We start from the raw sequence: 13,969 nt of genomic DNA, 5'->3' as shown, positions 1-13,969 counted from the left end.
TTAAGAATTAGGAGCAGGAGTCGGCCATACGGTTCCTCGAGCCTGCTCCGCCATTCAATAAGATCATGGCTGAACTTTGACCTCAACTCCACTTTCCCGCCCTATCTCCATATCCCTTGATTCTCTTACTGCCCAAAAATCTATCAATCTCGGTCTTGAATATACTCAACGACTGAGCATCCACAGCCCTCTGGGGTAGAGAATTCCAAAGATTCACAACCCTGAAGGTATGAGAGCGGAATTAATTAGAGTGGACTAGGAAAATAGATTAAAGAGTAAGACGGTACATGATCAGTGGTGTACATTTAAGGAGTTATTTTACAACTTCCAAAAAATATATATTCCACTGAGGGAAAAAAGGGTGTAAAAGATAGCCGTCCGTGGCTAAGTAAAGTAACTAAGGATAGTATCCGACTAAAAACAAGGGCATATAAGGTCGCCAAATCTAGTGGGAGGATGGAAGATTGGGAAGTCTTTAAAAGACAGCAAAAAATAACTAAAAGATTGATTAAGAAAGGGAAGATAGATTATGAAAGTAAATTAGCAAAAAATATAAACAGACAGTAAAAGTTTCTATAGTTATATAAAAAGAAAAAGGGTGGCTAAAGTAAATGTTGGTCCCTTAGAGGATGAGACCGGGAAATTAATGGTGGGAAACATGGAGATGGCAAAAACACTGAACAATTATTTTGTATCAGTCTTTACAGTAGAGGACACTAAGAATATCCCAACACTGGACAAACAGGGGGCTCTAGGGGGGGAGGAACTAAATACAATTAAAATCACTAAGGAAGTGGTACTTGGTAAAATAATGGGACTCAAGGCGGATAAATCCCCTGGACCTGATGGCTTGCATCCTAGGGTCTTGAGGGAAGTAGCGGTAGGGATTGTGGATGCATTGGTAATAATTTTCCAAAACTCACTGGACTCAGCAAAGGTCCCAGCAGATTGGAAAACTGCTAATGTAACACCCTTATTTAAAAAGGGTAGTAGGCAGAAGGCTGGAAACTATAGACCTGTTAGCCTAACATCTGTGGTTGGTAAAATGTTAGAGTCCATTATTAAGGAGACAGTAACGGGACATTTGGATAAACATAATTTAATAGGACAAACTCAGCATGGTTTCATGAAGGGGAAGTCATGTTTGACAAATTTGCTTGAGTTTTTTGAGGAAGTAACATACAGGGTGGATAAAGGGGAACCAGTGGATGTAGTGTATTTAGACTTCCAAAAGGCATTTGACAAGGTGCCACGCAAAAGATTATTGCTCAAGATAAAAAATCACGGGATTGGGGGTAATATTCTGGCGTGGGTGGAGGATTGGCTCTCTATCAGAAAGCAGAGAGTTGGGATAAATGGTTCGTTCTCAGATTGGCAACCAGTAACTAGTGGTGTTCCGCAGGGGTCAGTGCTGGGTCCCCAACTCTTTACAATCTATATTAACGATTTGGAGGCGGGGACCGAGTGTAACATATCAAAGTTTGCAGATGATACAAAGATGGGACGGAAAGTAGTGAGTGAGGAGGACATAAAAAACCTGCAAAGGGACATAGACAGGCTAAGTAAGTGGGCAGAGATTTGGCAGATGGAATACAATACTGGAAAGTGTGAGGTTATGCACTTTGGCAGGAAAAATCATAGAGCAAGTTATTATCTTAATGGCAAGAAACTGGAAAGTACTGTAGTACAAAGGGATCTGGGGGTCCTGGTGCACGAAACTCAAAAGGTTAGTATGCAGGTGCAGCAAGTGATTAAGAAGGCCAATGGAATGTTGGCTTTCATTGCTAGGAGGATGGAATATAAAAACAGGGAGGTATTGCTGCGACCGCACCTGGAATACTGCATACAGTTTTGGTGTCCATACTTAAGAAAAGACATACTTGCTCTCGAGTCAGTACAAAGGTGGTTCACTCGGTTAATCCTGGGGATGAGGGGGTGGTCATATGAGGAGAGGTTGAGTAGATTGGGACTCTACTCATTGGAGTTCAGAAGAATGAGAGGCGATCTTATTGAAACATATAAGATTGTGAAGGGGCTTGATCGGGTGGATGCGGTGAGGATGTTCCCAATGATGGGTGAAACTAGAACTAGGGGGCATAATCTTAAAATAAGGGGCTGCTCATTCAAAACTGAGATGAGGAGAAACTTCTTCACTCAGAGGGTGGTAGGTTGGTGGAATTTGCTGCCCCAGAAAGCTGTGGAAGCTACATCATTAAATAAATTTAAAACAGAAATAGATAGTTTCCTAGAAGTAAAGGGAATTAAGGGTTACGGGGAGCGGGCAGGAAATTGGACATGAGTCTAGGTTCGGAATGGTCATGGCCCTGTGGGTAGTGGAGTGGGCCCAGGGGCCGTGTAGCCTTGTTCTGCTCCTACTGTGTTCTAATTCTGTGTTAGATTTCAGGAGATGGTTTTATTCCTGTTCCTGGCTGGGGTGGAGATCGCCTTTACAGAAGGTAAGTACTGTAGAAAATATAGGGACAGAGTGATCTCCTGGAAGAATTTCGATCGCCTAGATGGGTCAGAGAGGAACTTCCCAGATTTTTTTCTCCCAAATTGGCCATTGGGTCTTTATCTGGTTTTTCGCCTCTCCCGGGAGATCACATGGGTTCGGGTGGATGCAGAATGATAGAAGATTTGAGGTTAGGATCAGATCAGCCATGATCTTATTGAATGGTGGAGCGGGCTCGAGGGGCCGATTGGCCTACTCCTGCTCCTATTTCTTATGTTCTTATGTTCTTATGAGAGAAGTTTATCCTCATCTCGGTCCTAAATGACCGACCCCTTATCCTGAGACTATGCCCCCCTAGTTCTAGACTCTCCAGCCAGGGGAAACAACCTCTCAGCATCTACCCTGTCAATCCCCCTCAGAATCTTATGTTTCAATGGGATCACCTCTCATTCTTCTAAACTCCAGAGAATATAGGCCTGGTCTACTCAATCTCTCCTCCAAAGACAATCCTCTCATCCCAGGAATCAGTCTAGTCAGTCAGACAGAAGAGTCTTTGATCATCATCCTGCATTAGGACCCAGACCCCAGGAGGTGAAGGCCAATGTTTAACTTGCTGCTGAAAGTTTTAAAACTGACAGCCGTACACGGGGTTCACAACACCCCCATTTTTATTTCAGAACTAGACAGAGCTCTCAATTTGAAGAGCACCAACCACAGCGTCAGTATGACTGCCCCTCTCAGCAATCTCGAATATCAGACATGTTGAACCCCTTACGCTGCTACACTTTGTTCAAACATTATTTGCTCACGGGGGTCAATGTTAAAAACCTTTCATGTCCTCGGGACATCTCAAAGTGCGTCACCGCCAATAAATCACAAACAGTTACTGTTGCTTTGACGGCATAGCAAGGTCCCATAAAGAGCAATGAGATGATTTACCCCCCTGCCCTCTCCCGAGCGCATCTCATCTCCGAGACCCAACTCCAACTCCCTTGACCCCATTTCCACTATACCACTGACCGCCCAACAGAGCTGCCTGGCCCCCCATACTAGCTGACATTAAACAGAGTTCCCTCACAAAAGGTAAATCGTGCTTGACTAATCTACTGGAATTTTTTGAGGATGTAACTGGTAGAATAGATAAGGGAGAACCAGTGGATGTGGTGCATTTGGACTTTCAGAAGGCTTTCGATAACGTCCCGCATAAGAGATTGGCGTGCAAGGTTAAAGCACATGGAATTGGGGGCAAGGTGCTGACTTGGATAGAAAACTGGTTGGCAGACAGGAAGCAAAGAGTTGGAATAAATGGGTCTTTTTCCAAGTGGAAGGCAGTGACTAGTGGGGTACCGCAGGGATCGGTGCTAGGACCCCAGCTATTCACAATATATATTAATGATCTAGACGAGGGAACTAGATGTAATATCTCCAAGTTTGCAGATGACACAAAGCTGGGTGGGCGTGTGTGCTGTGAGGAGGATGCAGAGAGACTCCAGTACGATTTGGACAGGTTGGGCAATTGGGCAGATGCAGTATAATGTGGATAAATGCGAGGTTATCCACTTTGGTGGCAAAAACAGGAAGGCAGATTATTTATTATCTGAACGGCAATAGATTGGGAAGAGGAAGTGCAACGAGACCTGGGTGTCCTTGTGCACCAGTCGCTGAAGGTAAGCATGCAGGTGCAGCAGGCGGTTAAGAAGGCAAATGGTATGTTGGCCTTCATAGCGAGAGGATTCGAGTACAGGAGCAAGGATGTCTTGCTGCAGTTGTACAGGGCCTTGGTGAGACCACACCTCGAGTATTGTGTGCAGTTTTGGTTGCCTTATCCGAGGAAGGATGTTCTTGCCATGGAGGGAGTGCAGCGAAGATTCACCAGACTGATACCTGGGATGGCAGGAATGACGTATGAAGAGAGATTGGATCGATTAGGCTTATATTCGCTAGCGTTTAGAAGAATGAGAGGGGATCTCATTGAAACTTATAAAATTCTAACAGGACTAGACAGACTAGATGCAGGAAGGCTGTTACTGATGGCGGGGGAGTCCAGAACCAGGGGTCACAGTCTAAGGATAAGGGGTAAGCCATTTAGGACTGAGATGAGGAGGAATTTCTTCACCCAGAGAGTGGTGAACCTGTGGAATTCTCTATCACAGAAGGCAGTTGAGGCCAATTCATTAAATATATTCAAGAAGGAGTTGGATATATTTCTTAAGGCTAAAGGGATCAAGGGATATGGGGAGAAGGCAGGGACAGGGTACTGAATTTGGATGATCAGCCATGATCGCATTGAATGGCGGAGCAGGCTCGAGGGGCCGAATGGCCTACTCCTGCTCCTATCTTTTACGTTTCTCACATCAGCCTTAACCCTCTTCCTTTCAAAACTACCAACACTCCCCTCAAAAATCCCAACCCTCGACCCCTCTGTTCTCGCAAACTACCGCCCCATCTCCAACCTCCATTTCCTCTCCAAAGTCCTTGAATGTATGGCCGCCTCAAATCCCTGCACATCTATCTATCCCTGTTTGAATCTCTCCAATCAAGTTTCCACCCCTCCACAACAGCAAAATGGCCCTAACCAAAAAATCAAACAACATCTTCTGTGACTGTGACCATGGTGCATTATCCTTTATTCACCTCTCTACAACCTTTGACATGGTTGACCAGACCATCCTCAACCAATACCTCTCCTCCACTCACCACCTGAGACTGCCCTCGCTTGGATTCTACTTTTACCTATCTCAAGTCAGAGCATCTCCAGCAACGGCTTCACTTCCAACCCTTGCACCATCATCTCCGCAGTCCCAGACCTATCCCTGCTCCCTTCCTCTTCCTCATGCTGTGTCTTGGCAGCATCACTGGCAAACATGAAGTCACATTCCACATGTACAGGGTAACCCCCACCCGGTTCTACCTCTCTATCACCTCTTGACCCCTTGCTACCTCTGTGCTCAGACTACTGGTCAGACATCCAGTCTTGGATGAGCTGCAATTTCCTCCAGCTAAACGTTGGGAAGACCAAAGCCATTGGTCCCCACCACAACCTCTGTATATTTTTCAATTACTCCATTCCCCTGCCCGGTCACCGTCCCAGATAAAGCCAGACTGTTCACAACTTCGGGGTCCTGGTTGACCTCAATATCCTTCCAGTCACAAATACCGCCTACGTCTTCCTCCATCAACATCACCCACCTCTGTCCCGACCTTCATCCATGTCAGTCACCTCCAGACTCAACCATTCCAATGCTCTTCTAGTCACCCTCCCATCCTTCACCTTCAGTTCATCAAAAACTGCTGCCTGCATCCAATTCCACACCAAATCCTTCTCGCCCATCACCACTGTCCCTGCTGACCTATATTGGCTCGCTGTCCTCAAAATTTAATTCTTATCCTTGTGCTTAAACTCCTTCATAGCCTCGCCCTGCCTTGTTTCTGTAACCTCCTCCAGTCCTACAACTCCACTCCCAAACTCTTCGTCCCTCTGCCTTCTTGCACCTCCCCTCTCTTCACTCCACCATGGGTAGCTGCATCTTCAGCCACCTAGGTTCCATGCTCTGGAACTCCACCAAAAGAAACACAGCCTCTCATCTCCCTCTTCTCCTTTAAGACCCTCCTGAAAACCCAAAACAACAACAGAAAATGCTGGAAATACTCAGCAGGCCAGGCAGCGTCCGTGGAGAGAGAAACAGGGTTAACGTTTCAGGTCTGGGACCCTTCATCAGAACTGGAAAAAGCTGGAAATGTAACAGATATTAAGCAGGTGCAGAGACTGGGGGGGGGGGGGGGGGGGGGTGGGTAGGAGGGGAGGCAGGAATTGAAAGAACATACTGTGAAAATGTTGCAAATGGGAATGGCAAAATCATACTGCATGAAAAATGGGGGCAGGGATTATGATCTGAAATTGTTGAACTCAGTGTTGAGTCCGGTAGGCTGTAAAGTGCCCAATCGAAAGAGGTGCTGTTCCTCGAGCTTACGTTGAGCTTCATTGGAACAATGTAATAGGCCGAGGACAGAGAGATCAGAGTGGGAGTGAAGCGGTGAATTAAAGTGACAGGCGACCGGAAGCTCAGGGTCACCCGTACGGACTGAACGGAGGTGTTCCGCAAAGCGGTCGCCCAATCTGCGTTTGGTCTCCCCAATGTAGAGGAGACCGCATCGTGAGCAGCGAATACAGTATATTAAATTGCAAGAAGTACAAGTAAATCGCTGTTTCACCTGGAAGGGGTGTTTGGGGCCCTGGACAGTGGGAAGGGAGGAGGTAAAAGGGCATGTGTTGCATCTCCTGCGCTTGCACGGGAAGGTGCCAGGTGAAGGAGAAGGGCTGTTGGGGGTGATTGAGGAGTGGACCAGGGTGTCGCAGAGGGAGCAGTCCCTACGGAATACTGAAAGGGGAGGTGAGGGGAAGATGTGTTTGGTGGTGGGATCACATTGGAGGTGGCGGAGGATGATCCGTTGAATGTGGAGGCTGGTGGGGTGAAAGGTGAAAACCCACTGCTTTGACCAAGCGCTTGGCCACCACTCCTAAAACACACTTCTTTGGTTTCATATCCTTTTTTTTTTTTTAATTACACATCTGTGCAGTGCTTTGGGATTTTTTTTCTGCTGTTAATGGCATGATATAAATGCAAGTTGTCACTGAACAACCAGCTAATCTACTTTGGCGGTATTACGTGAGCAATGATTGTTGGCAAGGGCACATGGAAAACTCCCTGCTCCTCTTTGAACAAGAGCCACGAGTTAGTTTATGTCCAATCGAGCAGGCAGGGCCTTGCTTTAATACCTCAGCCAAAAGGCAGCAACTCTGAAAATGCAGCTCAAGAGCCAGCTCTGATCATGTGCCTTGGAACAAGATTTGACTCCATAAACTGCAGACTCTGGAGGAGAGAATGCCATCATTGAGCCAAACTTAGACTTAGAAATACCAAACCCAGTGAAATAGTTTACAATGAAAGTGTAACCTGTGAGTGCCTGCTCTTCCACGTGAGTGTCCTCAAAATAATTCTCCAATTAGCTCATTATAGCCTCCAAACTTGAAGTGTATTAGTCTCCTCTTAGAAAGCCTAGCAGACACGATGTAGCAAACAAAGATCGAATTGACCCATTTTTAAAAAGTGTTAATTAATGAGATTTTAATTTTGTGGAAAACAAGCTTTTAGACTTCTTTAAATTCTAATGGAAAACAAAAATTATTTTCTTTGTTACTGGTCCATAATCAGTAAATATGGAAACCTACTGTTCCATCATGTACACATGGTTTCATCTGTTGCCAGCACAGAAGGCTTAAAGACTTTGGTTCTATTTCCCTGGATCTTTCCCCATATTTTTCTGTCAGCTGTGGCTCAGTGGGTAGCACTCGCACTTCTGAGTTAGATGGAGTGGGACTTGAACCCACAACCTGAAACTGTACACAAACATTTAGGCTGACACTCCACTGCGGTACTGAGGGAGTGCTGCACTGTCGGAGGTGCAGTCGTTCAGGTGAGACATTAAACCGAGGCCCCGTCTGCTCGCTCAGGCAGATGTAAAAGATCCAATGGCACTATTTTGAATAAGAGCAGGGGAGTTATCCCCGGTATCCTGGCAAATATTTATCCCTCAATCAACATCACTAAAACAGATTACAAGAAACTCTTTTTTATCCGGCACCGACGGGACCGGTGTGGTGCCGGTTGATCAAAAAGTCCGGATTACAGAGAGGTATAGTTACCAAGGTACGAGAGCCCCGTACGCGGCCACAGGTGCAGAAGCCCCGGTTACACGGCCACAGATCCAGGAGTCCCTGTTGCACGGCCACAGATCCAGGAGTCCCTGATGCACGGCCACAGGTGCAGGAACCCCGGTTACACGACCACTAATATGAAGTAAAACTTACCTGAACCTACTCCTGAATTTTGCCGGTTTAGAGAGATTTCCGGATATTTAGGTGCCGGTAAAGAGAGTTTCCTGTATCTGGTCATTATCACAGTGCTGTTTGTGGGAGCTTGCTGTGCGTAAATGGGCTGTCACGTTTCCTACATTACAACAGTGACTGCACTTCAGAAAGTTCTTCATTGGCTGTAAAGCGCTTTGGGCCGTCCAATGTCGTGAAAGGCGCGAGAGAAATGCAAGTCTTTTTTTTAAATCTTACTTTTTCTGCTTTGCCACTCCCTTCATTTACAATTCATTTAGATCAATACTATGTTACTCCGATGACAATCTAAAACACAAAATCGTAACAGCTACATTTCTCTTCCCTTCTCCACCAAGGGATCAGTCTTTGTCAGTGTATCCATTGGCCTGACTTCTAATAGCTAGTTTTCTGCCGTCCTGTGGAACGTTTCAACTCAGCCTTAGATGCAATATTCGTAAACCTCAGCAAAAACAAAATCCAGAGAAGCAGAGGGCCCTTCTCCACTTGGACCAGACTCCAACTGATTGTACAGGAAACTTTCGATTTACCGGCACCTAAATAACCAGAAATCTCGGTTAACCGGCAAAATTCAGGAGTAGGTTCAGGTAACTTTTATTATTTGCCTTCTTCCATCTGTTGCTGTGCAAGGGTGTGGCTGCAGCTGTTGCTAAGCTACAGAGACGCTTGGAACTTGTGGCCATTGTTCTGAACCTGTTGCTAAGCAACAGGGTTTCTTGCTTTATACAGAGCTCTCAGCACTCCGTATCTTTTACTATAGCTTTCGGTTATCCGGAATTTTTGATGAACTGGCACCACGTCGGTCCCGTCCGTGCCGGATAAAAAAAAAAGTTTCCTGTACCTTACCAGCAGCTTCATTTTTGACTTCCCAAATTGGGGCTATCCCATGGGACTTTTACCAACATTTTGAATCTCTCATTCTGCAATTCTCTCCATTTTTCTGTGAAAGCTATAAACCTGCGGCCTTGCCAATGACTGGCAACAATTAGGTTGGTACCGGGAATTGTTCATTTTAGCAGATTGCCTGCACTCACCTTTTTGAGGTCCCGGCTTTCTCATTGTAGAGAAATATACCGTTGATGTACTCCGATCAGCCGGGATCTGGATCCTGCAAAGAGGGAAAAAAAAAATAAGCACACAGGATTACGAAGCAAACTATAACATCTAATTAATCGGGCTTCAAATCCCTACCATTTACATGGCCAAAAGCCAAGAAATAAACTGTAGGACATATAAAATGTACTTGCCCTTGGGCTAAGGTAGGAAAGAAGAAACCTGAAGCTACTTGGTGAGGTGGACATTACCGATAGATGTGGAAAAACTACTGCAGAAAGCTGTTAATTGCAACCCAACACAACTCTTAGTGCATCATCAGGTCCATGGGGTGAAACTGGGCAAGGGAGGGAACAGGCAGAAGTGCATTTTGCGACTGTTACAGGACGTAAGAAAATAAGAATTAGGAGCAGGAGTCGGTCATTTGGACCTTCAAGCCTGCTCCGCCATTCAATGAGATCATGGCTGATCTTCTACCTCAACTCCACTTTCTTGCACAATCCCCATATGCCTGGATATCCAAAAATCTATCGATCTCTGCCTTGAATATACTCGACCACTGAGCCTCCATAGCCCTCTGGGGTAGAGAATTCCAAAGATTCACCACCCTCAGAGGGAAGAAATTTCTCCTCATCTCAGTCCTAAATGGCCAACCCCTTATCCTGAGACTGTGGCCCCCTGGTTCTAGACTCTCCAGCCAGGGGGAAACATCCTCCCTGCATTTACCTTGTCAAGCCCTGTAAGAATTTTGTATGTTTCAATGAGATCACACCTCATTCTTCTAAACTCTAGAAAATATAGGCCTAGTCTACTCAATCTCTCCTCATAGGACAATCCCCCCATCCCAGGAACCAGTCTGGTGAACCTTCGTTGCACTCCCTCTATGGCAAGTATATCCTTCCTTAGGTAAGGAGACCAAAACTGTCCACAATACTCCAGGTGTGGTCTCACCAGGGTCAATACTCTGTTCTATTAAATTTGATGGAACTGATCATCGGGCAGAGCATATAAGCAGTGGTCGGTGAGATAATGCCCATTTTACGTCCCTGCCCAATTTCACCCCCACTCCCAGACATCCAACCATTTCAACCAATGATTTTTGTGAAGAAGCCACAAAAATAGTAATTTTTAAACTAAAACTGGATTTGATTAAGTGAATTGTAAAAGTAGATATATAGCATAATAGAAACAGGAAGTGCTGGAAATACTCAGGTCAGGCAAGTTAGCGTTTCAGGTCTGTGACCCTTCGTCAGAACTGGAAGTTAGAGATATAACAGGTTTTAAGTAAGTAGAGGCAGGGAAAGCGGGGAGGGGAGGAAAGAACAAAAGGGAAGGTCCGTAATAGGGTGGAAGACAGGCGAGATTAAATGATAAAAAGGGATGATGGTGAAAGGCAAAAGGAGATGGTAATGGGACAAGAAAAAGGAGTCTAGAAGAGGTGTAAATGGGAGTAGCAGAATCATCACCAGCAGTCCGAAAAAAATGGGGGCCGAGGTTATGATCTGAAATTGTTGAACTCAATGTTGAGTCCGGAAGGCTGTAAAGTGCCTAATTGAAAGAGGAGGTGCTGTTCCTCGAGCTGTCGAGCTTCGTTGGAACAGTGTAGGAGGCCGAGGAGAGAGAGGTCAGTGTGGGAGTGGAGCTTAATAACCCAACATTAAAATTCAGTGGTCAGGAAGATAAAAAAAAATCTTGGGAGTTTCAAGAAATCCAATAGGGAATTCAAAAGAAACTTCTTTACCCAGAGAGTGGTGAGAATGTGGAACTCGCTACCACAGGGAGCTTAGTTGAAGCGAATAGTATCGATGTGGTGGTTAGATAAGCATATGAGGAAGGAGGGAATAGAGGGTTACACTGATAGGGTTAGATGAGGAACGACGGGAGGAGGCTCGAGTGGAGCATAAACGCCGGCATGGACTGGTTGGACCGAATGGCCTGTTTCTGTGCCGTATATCCTATGTAACGCCCTCAAGATTTTACTTCTGCAAAAAAATTGTCAGCTTGGCTCAGTGGTAGGACTCTCACTCTGAGTCAGAAGGTTGTGGGATCAAGCCCCACTCCAGGACTGGAGCACAATCTCGACTGCAACTTCAGGTGAAGTGCTGCTTTGTCAGAGGTGCTGCATTTCAGTCGAGATGTTAAACCAAGATGTTAACAAGAGATTTAGGCGGTGGATCTAAAAAAAAGTCCCAAAGCACTACTCGACCAAGACCATGGGACTTCGAGATCCTGGCCAAATCTGATCTTGAACCGATCACCTGGGCAGTCGCCTCCATGGGGGTCCGCTGCGTGGACATGTCCTGCAATGTTTGGCTACATGACAAGTGATAGCACTTCAAAAAAAAAAAAAAATCAATCAACTGCGAAGCCCTTTGGGACTCAGAGGGACTAAATGCAAGTTCCTGCTTAAAAAGGTACAAGGAGTTTTAGATTAATCTGGAGTGTCCACCTATAAGTAATGGCCCAGAAATTCGGGTCAGGGTACTCATCCGTAGGCACAATGGAAGTGCCGGTTTCCTGCATGCGCGGGAAACCGGAACTTCCGTTCCCTTGAAAGAAGGGGTTCAGAGGTAGAATGCGTGCGCTGGAGAGGCAGCGCATGCGCATTGAACTTACATTTTTTTCCCAGGTTTTTCCAGGAGGGCAAGTCTCCAGGAGTTACACATAAAAAGCAGGCGCAAGGCCTGCTTTTAACAAGGTAAGTGGTGAATTAATTAAAATTAAAACATTTTTTCCCCCACAGGTTTATTATTTTTAAATACTTTAAAGAAATGTAAGTTTATTTTTAGCCCTGTTAGAAAATGTAATTAATTTTCAAAAATTTAAATTACTGTTTAAAATTATTTTGTCTAATTTATAGTTATTTTAAAAATGTGATTTTTTTTTACATTTATTTGAAGTTTTAGTGATGTTTTGGGGCTTATAGTATTTATGGTTTTGACAGCTCTTCCTGTCAACTTTATGAATGGGCATTTCCCTGCTACCATTGGCTCTCCATGGCCCACGTGATCCCAGGGGACGCTTTGAACTAACTGCGCCCCTGGGATACGCAAGCACTGCGCGCCGGCAGTTGGAGGCGGTCCAGGATCGGAATCCCACGCGGGCCCACAGCTCAACAGCTGGCGCACTAGTTAAGTGCAGGTCGGAGGCTTGCACCCGTGGGAAGCCACCGACCCGAATTTCTGGGCCATTGAAGAAAATGGTCAGCAAACAGCACATATCAGGCACTGGATGCTGTACTATCCTTAGGACAGGATTTCATAATAAATTCTGAGAGGTCTCAATGGAGAGGATGGCTGGGTATCATCCATTTCATTAGAAAACCTCCAAGTGTAGTTTTTGTTGTGTATGCACCTTTAAGAGAGAACTGATTTTATACTGCAGTACCGGCAGTGACCACACCTGTATATAAAGCCATAGCAGGCTTCTGTACTTCAGTTTAAGCTTACCCTCTGTTCAGTAAATACCTGTTATTATTGTTCTCCTGCAGTCCGTGTATTATTGATACTTGATACTACACTGGCGACGAGCAGGTTCCAACTCACCTGCAGTACTGCATCACCTCACGGGGATCTTTCCCTGAAAAGAAGCTTCTTGGAGGTCGAAGTCAGAGCAACGGGCGTCGACCGCCCAGGGATCCATCGGAGTTCGGAGAATTGCAGGGGAGGCTGTGGAGAGCTGGGCTTGGCTCCCCAGTCAAGGTGTTCCAGCAAATCGTGCTGGTAGCAGGTAGTGCGCTGACCCTTCCGGACTGTGGCGGGCTCGAGCGGCTCTGCAAAAGGGGCCGTGCAGCATCATTGGGAGGAAGAGAGAGAGAGAGAGAGAGAGAGAGAGAGAGAGAGAGAGAGAGAGAGAGAGAGAGAGAGTGGAACGCACAGGGCGCAGTCGGAGCTCAAGAACCGGGCAGCTAAGAGAAAATAAAACGAGGGGAAGGAAAAGTGAGACGCGCCAAAGCCGCGGGTCGCCACCATTACCCTGTAGAACGCTAGGAGCAGCGTGGCAGCAAGGGGAAGGAAAAGCGCGGGAGGCGCCATTTTATTCCATTGGGGAAGAAGGAAAAGCGCGGGAGGCGCCATTTTAATCCATTGGGGAAGAAGAAAAAGCGCGGGAGGCGCCATTTTAAACCACTCAAGATGCCGAAGAGTGGCAGTATCACTGCTTTCGACAACGAGGTAGAAGACTGGACCACGTTGAAGTGTACTGCAAGGCAAATGAGGTGGCCGATGGAAAGGTGGCGGTATTATTAAATTTGATGGGCGCGAGAACGTACGGCCTATTGCAGAATTTAATTACCCCAGCTAAACCAATGGAGAAAAGTTTTGAAGAGATTGTTAATATCTTACAGGAACACCTAAACCCTACAACGCTGCCGATAGCAGAAAGATTCAAGTTCCATAAAAGAAACCAGCACAAGGATGAGAGCAATGCTGACTACCTTACGGAACTACGCAAGTTATCGAAGCACTGCCAGTTCGGAGCAGGACTGGCAGACATCTTAAGGGATAAGTTTGTCTGCGGGCTCCAGAGTGAAGGAACCCAGAAACGACTACTTTCGGAAA

General features: G+C 45.9%; 1 protein-coding gene across 1 annotated transcript in view; it reads right to left on the bottom strand.

The window, feature by feature from the left end:
- LOC147103434 (polycomb protein SCMH1-like) overlaps positions 1-13,969 on the bottom strand; it is a 260,249-nt gene that overhangs the window by 228,352 nt on the left and 17,928 nt on the right. The window contains exon 3 of the mRNA XM_085963022.1: positions 9,392-9,465. Within this exon, the coding sequence (XP_085819148.1) occupies positions 9,392-9,416 (25 nt within the window). The 5' untranslated portion in view covers positions 9,417-9,465. The remainder of the gene's footprint in view (positions 1-9,391; positions 9,466-13,969) is intronic.

This window comes from Somniosus microcephalus, chromosome 20 (genome assembly GCF_052327205.1).
Source record: "Somniosus microcephalus isolate GS21.2 chromosome 20, FLI_Smic_1.0, whole genome shotgun sequence".
In the NCBI taxonomy this organism is placed as follows: Eukaryota; Metazoa; Chordata; class Chondrichthyes; order Squaliformes; family Somniosidae; genus Somniosus; species Somniosus microcephalus.
Note: the sequence above shows the minus strand (reverse complement) of the source record. Positions and strands in the feature narration are given on the sequence as shown.